This window comes from Myotis davidii, unplaced genomic scaffold, assembly GCF_000327345.1.
Source record: "Myotis davidii unplaced genomic scaffold, ASM32734v1 scaffold393, whole genome shotgun sequence".
NCBI classification, from domain to species: domain Eukaryota; kingdom Metazoa; phylum Chordata; class Mammalia; order Chiroptera; family Vespertilionidae; genus Myotis; species Myotis davidii.
In genome coordinates, this window is record NW_006285913.1 from 137070 (window position 1) to 154283 (window position 17214).

The 17214-nt window shown below is 36.9% G+C and overlaps 1 protein-coding gene across 1 annotated transcript in view; it reads right to left on the bottom strand.

Moving 5' to 3' along the window:
• PREX2 (phosphatidylinositol-3,4,5-trisphosphate-dependent Rac exchange factor 2) overlaps window positions 1-17214 on the bottom strand; it is a 156467-nt gene that overhangs the window by 136591 nt on the left and 2662 nt on the right. Inside the window, 4 exon segments of the mRNA XM_006756922.1 lie at window positions 2636-2769; window positions 8511-8672; window positions 11535-11636; window positions 14971-15075. Of these exon segments, the coding sequence (XP_006756985.1) occupies window positions 2636-2769; window positions 8511-8672; window positions 11535-11636; window positions 14971-15075 (503 nt within the window).

Consider the following 17214-nt stretch of genomic DNA (forward strand, 5'->3'; position numbering starts at 1 on the left):
TCAACTGTAATTTTAAAAAGATATCATTCTCAAGTGAATGACTTTAATAACTGCACCTACACAAATGTGTTAATTAACTCAGTGGGGAAATGTTTTCATAACATATTATGTATGTCAAATTATATTATAAACTCTAAAAATCTTACAATTTTATTTCTCAATTATACCTCAATAAAGCTGGAAAAAATAATTACACCTAAACAACTTGAATCACATTACAATTTTTAATGAGTTACACACAAGTAAAATTAACAGCCTACATCTTCATAAAGCCTATTTCTATTAATCTCAATCTTTCTACCAAAGGCAAAGAATTTAGAAGAGCATACTAGAAAAAATAACAGGTCCATTTTCATACTGGGAAAGGGCAAGTATTTAAAAGCTTACTGAGACAAAGCTGACAACAATTTAATTATCTTTTGGCTCTAATCCTAACCTGGTCCCTTTCATCAAGGTGCATGGTATCACTTCATCAAACAAATGTTTCCTAGATACAGTTAAGAAAAGCATATAAAGGCTCAGAAAATTTTTTAATAAAGTGCATTTTACTATTTTGATTAATCCACCTGCAAAAATTTCCCCCCAAAGTTCAAGAAAACATCCTATCAAACAAGTACCTTCTGAAGAAAAAAAAAATTGTATCTATGTTTTAAAACAAACAACAATTACATCAATAACTTTGATTGGGTTTCATTCAATTGTTTATTCATTTATTCAACAAATACTTCTCAAGTAGCTATTACATGGCAGATCTGCTTCAGTCTCCGGGGAAATAGCAATGAAAAAGCAGCAAGACCCTTGTTCTCATAGCCCTTGCAGTCTCATCTTGAAAAGGTGGCAGAAAATAAGCAAATAAATAATGGAGAAAATTTCAGCGTGCATCTTCCAGATATTGACAGAGTGGCTGGAAGGCTGCCTTGGATGGGGTGGTCAGGGAAGATATTTCTGAGGATGTGATATTTAAATGAGATCTAAAAGACATAAAGAACCTGGCCACACAAACCTTGGAGGGAAGAGCAACTAGGAAGGAGGAACAGCCAGTGCACAATGGAAGAAATGGTATTCTCTATTTCCTCATGGGGATGTAACGTACAGCATAGAGAATACAGTCAATAATACTGCAATAACTACGTATGGTGCCAGCTGGGTTCTGGAAATATCAGGGAGAACACTTTGTAAAGTATCTGATTGTCTAACCACTATGCTGTACACCTGAAACCAATATAAGATAATATGAAGTGTAAACCATAATTGAAAAAAAATTAATTACATTTTTTAAAATTAAAATTAATTTTTGATGTCCTCTCCTAAAACTGCTCCTCTCCAGTTTCCCCATCCATTTGTTTCCTTGATTCTAAAACCTAAGAGTTAGCTTTGGGTCCTATCTTTCCCTCATCCTCCCACATCAATCCATTAGAAAATCTTCTTGATTCTGCATTTATATTATTTTATGTTTTAAATATATTTGCATTGACTTTAGAGAGGAAGGGAGAGGAAGAGAAAAATAGAAACAGCAATGATGAGAGAGAATCATTGATCAGCTGCCTCCTGCACATCCCACAGGAGGGATGGAGCCTGCAACCTGACTGGGAATGTGCCCTGACTGGGAATCAAACTGTGACCTCCTGGTTCATAGGTCGACACTCAACTGAGCCACTTCGGCCAGGCTGATTCTGCATTTAAAACATACAAAAATCTTTCCACATCTTTCTATCTACCCTCGTCCATTCAGTGCACTACCATCTCCTCCCTGAGTGATAGTGGCTGCCTCCTAACGGGTCCCATTTACTGCTCCACAATTTATGCTCCGTATTTTTTACAAAAATAAAGACATGAAAGTGTTTTCAGAAGGAAGAAGTGCTCAACTAAGCTGAACGCTGCTGAGAAAAACAAACGAAACCTTACAGAGCAGAAAAATGATCACTTCCTTAGAGGTCAAGGGTGACTGACACGAGCAGCTTGGTGGAGCAGAGTGGAATGCTTGCCATCAAGCTTTCCATTTTTATAACGTTTAGTGCTGGCAAAGTAAAGGGATGCCCACAAGACAGGTGGCTCCGGTATAATGAAGTAGAATATTGCTGCAGGTGAAGAATCTGCAGGCTTTCAGGTCCAAATACTGAATGGATCATTCACAGGAGTTTTGAACACAGCAAAATGGTGACCAAGAAAACATAAGAAAGTGGTACAAGAGCTAAAGCAATCACTGAATTCGTGTGTAGCAAGGAGATAGGAAGTGTTAAAAGTAAATAAACCAAGAAAGCTACTAGATAGGAAGGACTCATGGCATGACCTTCACATGTGCTGGAATTCTTTAAGGAAGAGAAGAGGTTGGGAAGCAGCATTAGGAAACAAGGAAGACACACCTACCTGTCCTACAGGGTCTGAGGTAGGGGAGTTAGAAACAACAACAACAAAAATCTTTCCTCTAGAGGGCTCCTGGGGAAGTCGTGCCATCCAATGGTAGTCACATTTCAGTTAGGTTTTATAAACAAGTGAAGAGAACAGTCAGCAGAGGCCGAGGATGTGGAAGTTTCTGTAACCATGAGATTGTGAGTTCCCAGGACCACAGAGGAGAAGGTTGAGCCTATGAGATGGTTAACCAATTTCTGACAGGTTCACCTGTTTATCCTCTTACCTGTGTTTTCTTTTGCAATACACCAAAAGATTATCAAAAAGAAAAAACACCCGTTCTTGAATGTTTCCAGAAGAAATTTTCAGTAAGACTCCACACATCAGCATTTCAGTGCAGGTGTCAGTAATGTTGGACCCCTAAGTCAGGGAAAATGGAGATAATGTCTGATTACTTACGAGAAACTTTCATGTGTGATTCTTTTTCTCCTTAAAAGCATATTTGTTTTTATTTGAAGATGCATTATATGGACAAGATTAAAGCTCAAACAGTACAAATATTTATACACTGAAGGTAGGTCTCCTTCCTTTCCATCTCGTCCTGACCGATCTGAGACGACACAACTACGGATAGGAGTATCACTCCAATAAATTCAATAAAAAGGCAAAAAAGGAGATTCTGGGTCTTTTTGCTATTTTATATAGGTATGCATATTTAAGCCATCTATGATACATGTTTCCTATGTTCTTTAAAAAGAAAATGTTTCCAAACCAGAACGAGATGCTAAAGATTATTAGAGAACATCAAAAAGCAGGATAATGAAACAAATGCTAGGCTCTAAACAGAACCAGGTCAGAATCATTGTCATTAACCAAAAGAGCCAAGAGGATCCTAAAATAGTAAGAAGTCGCTAATCATTATATCTGCATTTAATTACCATTCAGCCCACTATGTGTCAGACAATGTCTTAGATGCTAGGGACCCAGAGCTTGAGACATGACCCATACTCCCAAGAAACACATACAGTAGTGGAAGAAACAGAAATGTGAACGCAATTATATACCATGTGATCACTGCAAGAATAGACCTTTAATAAAATGAGGGTTGGTGTGAGTGAACAGTGATGAATATCAGGGATGGCTGTGTGTGCTTATGATTATGTGTGTTTATAATTAATGATATGGTTTTTCCATGTTGTGGTTTCAGGTACAATCATTCTCCAGTAATTTTCTTCGTTGAATTTATGAAGCTCACTATTTAAATATCACCTTCCACTATAGTTGAGATCAGTCTGAATGGATGAACTTCAGTCACAGACTGCAGCCCAGAGCAGCCCATTTTGGCACCACTGCTAACCAACCATATATCTTCTTGTGGTGTGTGTGTCACGCCACAAGATCCAGCAAGAAAATAGTAACAATTCAGAATCTAATTTGTGAAGAAGCTGAATAATTTTTCATCTATAATTTGAAATATATAACCAGCTGCCAATTACTTACACAGTCAGGATACATGAGAAACTATTAAGTTTCATGCACCATTACAGAATTTAATGGGGACACGTGATAAATTTCATGAGCAGACACTTGTTAGGTGCCAAATTATACTTTCAGAAACTGACAAGAGCCAGAAAAGGCAATTAGAAGCATGTGTATTTATTTTTGGTTTCTTTTCTAATTTCCAAGCCTCTTCAAACATTAAAAATCATAATTTATGAAAAACTGCAATAACAAAACAAATATCTTCTCAAAAGAAACAATAAAGTATAATATTGCTAACCCAATTTTGGACTCTTTTGAGAGGGTGAGTTGTTTTTTTTTATGTTAACAAGTTCTCTCAATATAAGTTACATAAGGGTTCATTGCTGATTCTTTGCAGCTATGAGATGGCAAAAATCAGTATAATAGGAAACCATTCACTGATTATCTGCCCATTTTCAGCTCTCTCTGCTCAACACCAGAGACTGTCTCATTCATCTTGCCAACTGAAGGTTGAGTGTCAGCATCAGAAAAACACATACTGCCTGCAGAGAGGGATCATAATCTGAGGAAAGATGAGAGATGGAAGAGTGCTTGAAACCTTTTCCTTTGTATACAATGTACTGCCAGGCAAAGAGCTAAGAAAGTGGGACCCACTCACAGCAGAAGAAAAGAATATTGACCAGAAGGACAAGTAGATGGGTATTTCATCAGAGAACAGTTCTAATATCAAAGGAGTTTCTTGAGAAAATGAATGAAGCATTTGAATATTCTTTTTAAAAATCTTTTAAAACTACCATGAAAGTCAAATATGGAATGAAGCCTATCACATTGTTTTATTATACAATGTTGTCTTAAAATGTATGCACTCTCCGAAAAAAAAAGACTCAACATTTCAGTCACTCTTTTTGAGATTCAAATTGCTAAGTGAAATTATAACCTAAATTCTGTTATATATTAGGTAAAACAAACTAATAATATACATTTCATTTTACCAAGATAATGTCCCAATCAAACTTTCCCCCAATCCCACATATTGTGAAATTTTGGTCAATTTTTATGTGGATTTACTTTAAATGGTCTTTTTTCCCACACCACTTATCCTTCAATAACAAGGACTATCTATAAATCAATTCTACCTCAAGGCGGACAAGCTGTGTCTACCAATCACCTTGTAGAAGGGACAGAAAGAAACAGGTCTCACCATAACCTTGGCAAGACTCAGTCATGAAATAACAAGAGAACATGACTGGAAGTCAATACACTGTCTGACACAAACTTCATCAAATGTAAGCAGCAAACTGGTTCCCAAAACAAGAGGTGATTTTAAAATGGTCAGTAGCATCCTATGTCTCCTTGTAAAAAGGTAAGCAAGAGGTGTCAAGTTTGGAGTGTTTCTTTTTACTTTCTAAGACACAATAATTATCTTGAATGTTATTTTTCCAGCACCTTCATATATTAATAATTCACCCTCTATTTTTTTATCGTGATTTTTCCTCTGATTTGAGAGATCAATCTATCAAGGACGTAAAGCTGAATTACTAATGACATAATGTTTATTGATACTCCCTTGTCAATATCACGCAGTATTGCTCCAAAGATTGCAGTTATAATTACAGTACTATCAACCAACTAAAAAGCAGACTAAGACAAAGAATGGTCCTGTTCTACGAAACGAATCAATGACTCTAACTAAACAGTTAATCAGTTTCATTTCCAAGCACATTGGTCATTGCTCTACAATTACCTTTAGTAGAATATCTTGTGGAATGTTTGGAATGTTGGATAAGACATATGACTCAGATATAATAAATGATATTAATAATATTTTAACAATGTTATTTTTATTGTTTCTTTTGAGAATTGTTTTGTTATTTCATTTTTTCATACATTATGATTTTAATGTTTGAAGAGACTTGGAAATTTAGAAAAGAAGCCAAAAAACAAATACATATGCTCCTAATTGCCTTTTCTGGCTCTTGTCATTTTCTGAAGGTATACTTTGGCACTTCAAATATGAGCAATTAAAAAAACTACAGATCTTCTGTGAGAGCAGTCACTACCTAATGCTGACTAAAACCCAATTTTTATAATAGGCAAATTTATCTGAGAGATTTCACTGTAAAAAAAAAAAAGCCTTCATTTTCTGAATGGGGAAACAAGACCCTAGATAATTAAGTAACTTATTTGAAATAATAATCCTCCTAAAGTGGAACTAAGGGAAATTCATGGCATATCACACTCAGATTCCACTTGAGAGAACTTTAGTTTCTGGAACGAGAACGTCACCTTTAAGGTGGTCATAAAAGGTCTGCAAGAGTTTGTAGAAGGAGCTATTTCTCAAGGTTAGCTCATGACTCCTAACCTCAAAAATTCAAGAAACTCTGTCCTATAAAGGTCATGCCATCAGACATCTGTCATTGATCTGCCCTAACCCCGCTAGAGCTACTCTAAAGTACGCAAAGCTGTCTGTAAACTGAACAATAACCTGTTAGCAATGCAAAGAAAGCCCACTTCCTCCAGGGCCAGAGTTCATCCTGGATGATTGTGTCCCTTTGCCTTGTGACCTTTGGAGTCCTATCAGATAGCATTTCTCCTAACTGTCCCAGAAGGGACCAGGCAGAGTACAACAGCTTCACCACCCCCACTCTACGGTGGTGGACTGAGATAAGGAATCAGGTTCTTATCACAAGTCATCAGACAACTGGCTGGGTCCAGCTCCAAGCTGCAGACCTTCAAAGTCCCCAAACTCCCGAATCACTATATAGCCATCTCTCATGCAATCATTTCAAATCTCCTCAAGGAGAATTAGTGCTGCCACTCCTTTTGGAACCCAATATCCAGGAGACCTGCTGGAACTGGAGTCCTATCTGGAACTCCCCCCACACCCTCCGTCAGTTTCCCCTGTGTCAATGCTCCTTTCTGCTCTTGTACTCCAGTGCTGTATACTAGGCAAGGCTGCCAAGGTCGAGGCACCCACCACTGTGGGTCACATACAACAACGTATGGCCCCCATACTTTCCTCCGTGAAGTAACTGGCATGTAGAGTACAAGAAATATCAACACTTTAAAAATAATCAGTCATTTCTGCAGTAAGCCTGATTTTTAGGATCTATACAAGAAGGAAACAAAATTATTACAGATCCCATTTCCATAAAGCGTCGAACAGAGACTGTGAAGTTTTTGTTTTGGTAAAAGGCCTGGCAAAGATCCCTAACAAATCCTGCAGTTTTTCTTCCAATGTTTCAGTGACAACAGAAGAGCAAAAGCAAACTTTAGCGCATTTTTCTCATTCCAGCAGGACAACCGCTCCCCTAGAAAAAGAATTATCATCATGAATCAACTGTAAAACACACAACCATTTTAATTGTTTGGAATAAGTGGCATTCATGCTGAATGCGGGGTCACTCTGGACACCTGAAATGGAAGAATATAAATGAGGGGGAAGCTACATCAGATCCCAGTAAGCATTTTTAAAAATCCATGGGAAGAATGGATAAATAGGAGAATTCCCTGAGGTCAATGTTTGAGATTACTTTGCAAGTCTAAGTGGCTGTAATTTTAGATTTAAATGGAAACCAACATACTGAAAATAAGAAACAAATCAGTCAATTATAATGCCCGAAAGATAAAAGCAATCCACTTGGATTTGTGTGATACAATATTTGGTTAGTAACACTTTAAAATTGTTTTAGACTTTAAAAAACTATGGTGATTTGCTTACTTTATAACAATAAAAATTTATTCAAGTCCAAAGCTCATTCTCATCTAAATTAAGGCAATTGAAAGAAAATTTTAGTTTATTCTTTATATAGCACTAAAGTAATATAGACTCCAACCCCATGAAGTAACTGGGATTCAAAGTCACTATAGCTGGAAACACATTATAGATTCTGAAAATCACTCTTCTTTTGCTTTTTTATAATTAAAAAAAATTCTTTATTTAATGAATCATGAACCCATACAATTTTTCATGTTGAATGGATCTTAAAAATCACATCACAGGACTGGCCAGTGTGGCTCAGTTGGTTGAGTGTCATCCCATGCACCAAAAAGGCTGTAGGTTCTATTCCCAGTCAGGGCACATACCTGGGTTGTGAGTTCTATCCCTGGTCAGGGCACATATGGAAGGCAAACAATCAATGCTATTCTCTCTCTCCCTCTCCCTTCCTCTGCTCTAAAATCGATAAAAACATTTTTAAAAATCATATCACAGCTACTTCATTCATTTTAGAAATGAAAAAATTAAAATTTAGAGAGATTAAATGGGTTCACAATTAAATTTATCACCTAATTCACAGTCTCAAAATAATATCACAGCACACATAAGAAGCCTCAGTCCCCTTCCGTACTCTCCCCAGGAGTCAGGCTGTATACTTACCAACCAAAGTTAAGGCAGGGGAAAGGATAACCATGATGCTCAAATACTGAAATATCAAAGCTTATAACCCACACAGTGTCAACTGGCTCTATCACAAAGCTTGAGGTTAAGCCAATCAACTGCCACTTTAAAAATATTTCAAAGTAAAAATGACGGCACTTTTCAGAAATGCTTACAGCCCCCTAGCATTACCTAGGAAAATGAGCTGCTACAGTTCCATCCAAGGCCAATCAATTCTACACACAGCATGAGAAATAGCAAAAACGACATTAAGCTCAATTGTTGAGAACAGTGAAGGTACCTCCCAGCCTTCAATGTGAGACTGCCATTCCTCCAACACTTCTAACTTCTCCATCTGTCTCTTGGCCTCGTTGATGTTGGAACAGACAGCTTTCATGGCTTGGAGAGCTTCCATCACTGCTGCGTAGTCACTGTGTTTCCTTGGAGTCCGCTTCAGCAGCTCCTGTTTATACACAGAAAACAAATCGCCCTTTGATCTTCAGCTTTCTGGTACAGCAGGTTCAGGCTGACCAGGAAATGAAAACTACAAAGATCATGAGAACCACTTTCAGAAGTGACGTTACCACCTCCACGAAGATTAAGATAAAAAACAAAAGGTTGAATCAAGGAAGAAGTGGTACCCTGATAACGCATTTTGCAGTTACTTTTATTTTCCCCTGAAAATTGTTCTTAAAAACTAAATTAGATCTCTCTTTTCAAATTGTCAAATATCTCACCTGCAGAATGCAATTTTTTATAAGTTTGACTTCTGCTCCAATAGAAGTACACTTTCATATGTGAATTTCATTTTCCTAGAGTCTTTAACAGAACAGTAAATGAATATGCCCCATAATTTCAAAAATAATCTAAGGGCCTTCTTTCCTAATAATTTTGAAGACATTATAAAAGCATGCCATAAATAAAACAAAACTTTTAAAAAGGGTCTTGTACTCTAAGAAAATAAATAATTTCGAATTTCCACAATACCCCATCATTAAAGAAACAATTTATGCTGTTTTCATCAATAACTCAAGATCATGCTCTGCTATGAATGAGCTGCCATATTCCCTCAATAGCTTGATTTTTCTTTTGGTTTTTGGAGAGGGATTTTTGGCTTTTTATTCTTTTTCCATTTAAGATAGCAGAACCAGAGTGATCTCTAATCTTTTAAATATATTAAAAGGCCTTGTTAGTTGTTTAGAAGCAAAAATTAAACATTTTCACCCACTGTCTAGACAGTTGTGACCACATTGCTTTTCAATTAGTCATTTGTTTCCTTACTACAGTTGCCATCATCATGTAACTAACACAATTACAGAAACCCTGAGGCCAATCTTTGCAAGAATTTTCTTAATTTTTAACATACAGTGGGAAAATATGCAGTTGCTATATTCTCTTGAAGTCTGTTTTGTGTTTTTTGTGTGTGTGTTTGTGTTGGTTTTTTTTTACCAATTTGCCATAAACTTTGACCTTGCAACATTACATCATTCCCAAGACAAGGTTTAAAAAGTTACATATAAGAGATATGCAACGCTCTTGAGCAATTCTGAAGGGTAGAAATATTTGTAAATCATGCGAAGGAGTCAAGTCAGCCTGCAGGACATGAGATGTGAGACCCGATGGAAGTGTACCCACTGGGTATATGCAGAGTCAAGACAGGAATTTAGATCACGTGAAATAGTGACTAGTAACAGTCTTCTCTCAGTTACCTGCTGTGAATCCAATCATTTCAAGTTCCACAAATAAGATCAACATATGTTTTCTTTAACACACAGCCTAACCCCCTAACATTTTTTCTCTGAATAATCGAAGCAGTGAGTGATTTAGAACTACTTGCCATGCTGCACTTCTCTTAATATCACTCTGCCTTTGACTCTTAAAACAAACAAATCCCTGGGATTCCAAAACCTAGGCCAGGAATAACTGCAGTGATGAGTGCAGACGCAAATCTGAGTCACCAGCTTGGAAGTCTGAAGGGACGCTCCCAACGACAGGCGTCACATCTACATCAATCCTCCCTACCCTCCTGACGGTGCCAAAGCTCTGCAGAATGGAGATCCCTGTATTAGCTCCTCTCTGTGGCTTACCCAAGCATCTTTACTTGTTTTTTCAGTAAAGAGAGATGCTCTTTGAAGAAATTTTACACCGAAACCCAATTTATGCCAAAAGTTATAGTAAAAGGTATATTTTTAGTTCAAATGTATAGTACTTATTTCTCAAAAAGTAAATCAATAAGAATACCAGTTAATATGTCCACAGCATTTTAGAGTATTTTTAAATTTGGATACCAAGTATTAATTAATATATTAAATAAATCAGAATCAAATATATATGAATAATAATGGCTAACATTTACGGTATATATACTATGCTAAATGGCTTATTTAAAGTAGCCCAAATAACTATTAGGTAATAATTTATACATGCATATATATGTCAATATACACAGATACATACATACATACATGTGCATGTACACATTCTTGTAGGTATACGCTATAATTTCGTCATCATCATTCTGATTCACAAGTGAAAACCCAAGCTTTAAGAGATGACATTATATGCTCAGTCATACAGCTATAAGCAGAATACTTAGGACTTGAACTTAGAACTCATGTGCTCAACCACCACCCCAAACTGCCTATCCTGATGCTAATGGTTCCAAAAACGACCTTTTCCAGAATTACTATTCTAATCTATTCATAGGCCTTTGCAGAACAAGCAGTAATTCATACTTTACAACAGGTTTTTCATTAAAAAAAAATTTTGGTCATTATAATGAGGCAATGTCCCTATGACCATTATTGGAGCATTTCCTATCTTGCAGAGGCAGTGTTTGCAGGACACTGTCCTTCTATGTCCATCATTCACTGTCCCATGTGACCCACTCCATTCCCTGTAATAATGATTTAAAACCCGGCTCTGAAATTACATAATGCTGACCTTCACTTTGTTAGCACCAATGTTATAGAGTAAATCAAAGAATTCACCAACAGAGAACTTACTTAACATAAAAAAGATAAAGTGCTATATAAACTGGACATAATGTACTTAATGGGATCTATCTTGAAATTAATGCATTCACTCTAAATGAAACTCAAACAATTGTTTTCTACAAAGAGCACTTCTTTGTTTCTTTTCTTAAAAGATTTGTTTCCTACTCCATATATAAATTAGTGACAAATTAGCCATCCCCCTCCCCGATGACTAAAATATGCCCTTTCTTTAGAATATCAGACTATTTAAAAGAAAAGATGTTAAAAAATAATAAGCAAAATATGCAGGTACAAGGAAAATGCTATGATAAAGTAAACACATAAAATACCTTCAAAATGAGAGGGTACTTGCATATTCTCTGTATTGGAGTTACTAAATATCCTTCCAGGGGGACATCTGTGTTCTTCCGTCCTGAAAGCAGCATGCAGTTCTGGGGTGGAAATAGGCATAATTAATTACATTTCTAAAATCTGTGGCTATAAAACTCACTTCTATCATGAAATTTTCTGCTGAAAAGTGGTGAAAGCATGTCTCTATATAGCTCCTCTGAGAAGATCACATTCAGTCACTAATAACATTCACAGAAATGAAAAATACCTTTGCCTTTCATATTAGTTAGAGTAGCCATTATGTGTTTTGGATTTATGTGTTGAAAATTAATTCACCTATATTCCCCTGAGTATTGTCTGAGAAAACAGAACCAGAGACGGAGGAATGAATAAATGGGTGGATGGATGGATGGTAAACAGGTGAATAGATGGAAAATGGATGGAATGGTTGGAATGGGTGGGTGGGTTGATGGATGGATGGACTGATGGATGGGTAAACAACAGACAGATACATGGATGTATCCTCTTTTTAAAGAGTGGTAGTGCTGTTTTGTAGAACAAGGTTCCATGTATATTCTACCACTAATGATACAACTGGATTGAGATACGGGACAGTTTCTGTATTTGCCTCACAGCACTAGGAATAGCCAGAGTATCATTATTTGGGGGCCAGTTTCCAAAGCCCCAATTCCCACATTACAACACAAAAAGGGCCAGATGACACATTGCACATGTACAATAGGACAAGAGACCCGAGTTTAGGAAATATAAATCTTTTATAAAAGCAGCATGGATGTCTAAACATTGCAGAGGAGGAAGACATTATATCTCTCAGGCTGTTCATGATGCAAATATTATTTAAAAGATAGGTAGGACAGCCTGGCCGGCATGGCTCAGCGATTGAAGCATCATTCCATGCAACAAAAGGTTATGAGTTCAATTCCTGGTCAGGGCACATAACTAGGTTGCTGGTTCACTCCCCTGTCGGGGCGCATACAGGATGACTGACAGATCTCAGAGGGAAGGCATGGGGATACTGGGAGAGATTAGCCAAAGAATATATGTGCATATATGCATAGCCCATGGACACAGACAACAATGTTGTGAAGGGGGGGGTGCAGGAGGAGGGCTAGGTGAAGGAGGGCAAAGAGGGGAAAATGGGGGACATATGGAATAGTGTCAACAACAACAAAAGAAACAAAAGAGACCCACGGTGAATTGCCTCCCAAGACAAACTTCTAAATAAACAATGAATCAAAAAAATAACAAAGGAAACTAGACATTTAAAAAAACTGAATGAAAATAAAAACACATGTCAAAATTCATGGAATGCAACTAAAGCCATATACTAGTATAAGGAAAAACTCACAGCATTAAACACCTATATCACAAAAGAAAAAAAAAGTCTTAAAGACTGTCAACAAACTATGAACATAATGGAAATTCCTCACCCTGATAACGTCTACCAATAAAAAACTACAGGTAACATCATACTTAATGATGAAAAACTGAAAGATTCCCCCAAAAAATAAGAAACAAGGCGGAAGTGTCCATTCTTACTACTTCTCTGCAACACTGTACTGGTTCTAGCCAACGCAAAAGGCAAGAAAAGAAAAAAAGACATCACATTGAAGAGGAAGAAGTGAAATTCCATTATTTTATTTATGAAAGATCCTCCAAAATCTTCTAGAACTAATATATGCATTTAAATCACAGGATACAACACAATTAAATTTCTATATACTAGTACTAGCACTGAACAATCCAAAAGTTAAATTAAGACAATCCCAATCACAACATCAAAAAGAATAATATACTTAGGAATAAATTTAACAAAATAAGTATAAGACCTGAACACAGATGCCTTAAATATGACAACAAAAGCATGCCATAATGAAAAAAAATTTAAAGAACTGGACTTCAACAAAATTTAAGACATTTGATTTTCAAAAGACAATTTTTTTTATAATGAACAGACAAACCACACTGGGAGGAAATATTTGCAAATTATATGACTGATATAGAAGCTGTATCCAAAATAAGGTTATAGTTCAATATAAGATAAACATTGCAATTTAAATATAACAAAAGACTTGAGTGAGCATTTCACTACAGAGAATAAAGAATGGCTAATAAACAGATGAAATCATGTTTAATATAATTGGTCATTCGAGAAATACAAATAAAAATCACCTAGCATGGCGATACCATGTGTTGGCAAAGAAACTGCAAGCCTCATACTGCTGGTGGATACAGCACAGCCACATTGGTAGTTTCTTAATAAGTTAAACATGAATGTACTATGACCCAGCAATTCCACTCTTAGTATATACCCAAGAGAATGAAAATATATGTCCACAGAAAGACTTATACATAAATGTTAAGTTCATAAAAGCATTATGTACGATAGCCCAAACTAAACATTTCCTGACTTTTCTACATTAACAAATGTCTCTCTCTGAAATGGCCTTTCACATGTGGTATCTTTAAGGTCCATCATTATTATAGCCACTTGTTGACCCAATGTTCATAACTGGCCATGGATAAACAAAAATGGTCTATGCATTCAATATGAAAATGAATAATGTCATTCAGCAATAAATATGGGTGGAATATAGATACATACTACAACAAGGATGAACCTCAAAAACATTTTCCTCAGTAAAAGAAGCCAGGCATAAGAAAGTTTACATGGTGTGATTTCATTTATAGAAAACCTGCAGAAAAGGCAAATCCATCGAGACAGAAAGCAAATCAGTGATTACCTGAGCTGATGACGGGAGTGGAGATGGGCTCTAAACAGGCATGAGGGGCTTTGGGGGTAACGACAATGCTCTAAACCCAGATCATAGGGGTGGCTGTCCCACTTCACAGTCTGCTAAATATCACTGAAGTCTACACTTGCAGCATATTTCTCACTGGCAATTAAACTGGCCAACTAACTGCCAAAATACGCATTTATTGGTGTTAGCCTAAAGAAATTAAATGCGCATTTTTGCTCTATGAAAACTGAAGAGGAAAAGTATGTAGAAGAAAGATCAGTCTTTAAATTTCTTTTCTACCACACCATCATTTGTTTCCGTCCTGTTACTTCCCTACTTACAGCTCTCTTAGCAGAAGCAAAGGAAACCCCAGGAAGTGAGGGATACAAAAGCAATGTTGAACTTGTATAAATGTCTTCTCTCACTGGGAGCCTGTGGGTTTCACAAGCAATTCAGAATCAACCAGGAGAGGGCATTCTCAGTGTGTCCCCACATACTAGCCTCTCCCAACTCTCACCTCCGGCGTTTATGAAAGGACTCTAGCCTCCTAGACTGGCTATGGTAAAAGAGCTGTACCAGGAACAGCTTCTGCACCACACCGATGCTATTCCTCAGCGCTTGGTGGACCTGCCAACAAGGAGCAGCATATGGCAACACCTAAATATGTACTCACCAAAAGAAATGTCCGGATTGTTCTAATTTTGTTCAGTTCCAGAAGCAATTTTTGTGCCTTCTCATGGTTACTACAATATTCATCATAAATACGAAACTTGTCTTTCTGTGAAATCAAGGAAGAATGAGTTAGAGTCATTCTATTAGCCATTTTGAAATAGTAACCTGTGTGATGTGTATGAACAAACTTTATGAAGTGTTTACTATGTATTAAAAACTATACCCACATGTGTGTATAAATACATTTTATTTCTTTCTTTTCCCTGATCTATGAAGAATAGCTTTGGAAAGAAGCTAGACATATTAATTACGGTCCAATAGGATGTATGCAAACACAGGTAAATGAACCAAGTGCTGGGAACTTACAGACAAGGGAGTCCCTAGCTTTGCTGAGAGGATTCCTATACAGCTTTAAAAGGGAAGTAACATTAAAGCACGGTCCAGAGAGATGAGTCCATGATTCCCATGCAGAGAGAGGAAAGAAAGCATTGTAGGTAGAGGGAAAGTGTACACCAGATCACCCAGGGCTAGACACACGGCACCCTGCCTTTCACATTCACTGAGCTGGGCCGTGTGTTTAAGAGGAACACTAACCAACAGGAGTAACAGCGTACACCAGATCACCCAGGGCTCTAGACACACGGCGCCCTGCATTTCACATTCACTGAGCTGGGCCATGTGTTTAAGAGGAACACTAACCAACAGGAGTAATGCGGCAGTGAGTCAGTAAGGTCAGGAAGCCACTGCATATGAGAGATCATTTCAGAAAATATGTTAGTATAAAAAAAAAAAGAAAATAGTAACTATAATTAAGTTGTCATATTGCAAAGAATTTACAATTTTATGTAGCTCCAAAACACAAAACTAGAACCACTAGGTGGAAATTGCAAGGGAGTATGGGCAATGATTGGCAGATTCTGGATTAACACAAAGATTTTCTATTAAGTGGAGCTGTCACTAAAGGTGATCAAGTAAAAACAAGCAACCTTCACTGATACTAGAGACAGGACACTTATAAAAAGAGGAGGAACTTTGCCATCATGGTCTCTAAGCTTTCCTCCATCTGTAAGATTTTACCTAATTGGCTATGATCAGCATCTATCAAAGCAGCACCAACCAAAGAGGAAGACAGAAAGTGTATAGATCAAATATTAAAACAGAAGGGTGTCCCCCTGGTCAGTGTGGCTCAGTTGCTTGGGCACCATCCCATGCACCAAAAGCCAGTTTGATTCCTGGTCAGGCACATGCCTGGGTTCTGAGCCCAATGCCCTGGTGGGGGATGTGCGGGAGACAGATGATTGATGATTCACTTTCACATCAATATTTCTCTCTCTCTCTCTCTCTCTCTCTCTCTCTCCTTTCTCTTTCTCTCTTTCTAAAAGTCAATAAAAATATTCTTAAATATAATAAAAGAAGTGTGTCCCCTGAAATTGTAAAGACATGCAATTAGAAAGAAACATGGAGTGCTATGTTATATGGCCAGTAGGCAATGTATTGAATTACTTATTTCAAGAGATGGTTCATGTATCCTTATTATATTTAAGATCATCTTTCTTGAAATATTAATGTTTATTGCATGTAACATAAGTATATTTAAAATCATTTTTCTTGAAATAAAAGAATTAAAATTAAAAAAAGAGAGAGAGAGATGGTTATGAACCAGAATAAAACAAACCTCAGAAATAGTTCAGCTGAATGCATGGGTGACAGACTGATCGTGTGCTACAGAGGAAATAAGCGTCAGGGTGGAAGCCTCCCAGGTACAGCCCTGAACTGAGACAGCAGCCCCTCCGGCTGGCAGAAGACTAGGATTCTCTCAGGAAAGGGTTAAGTGGACACAAACATGCCTGGTTTCCAGCCGTTCGTCTTCCTCCTCCCAAAGAGCCTCTCCCATTAATATATTATCTTTATAAAATAGTTTCTGATTATAAAGTAACATATACAGAGCCTGCTCACTAGCATATGGAAAGACAGAATTAGAAACTACATATAGGACGGGAGGACAGGGGACCAAATACATGGTGACAGAAGCTGATTTGACTTTGGATGGTGGGCACACAAATGCAATATACAGATCATGTATCATAGATGTACACTTGAAACCTATAGGACCCTACTGACCAGTTTCACCTCAATAAATTTAATAAAAAATATGTGATGAATAAAAGAAACAAAAAAAGAAACTACATAGTTACCTTCATAAAGGACGAAATAGAAATTTAAAATAAACAAAAATTGATTTTGA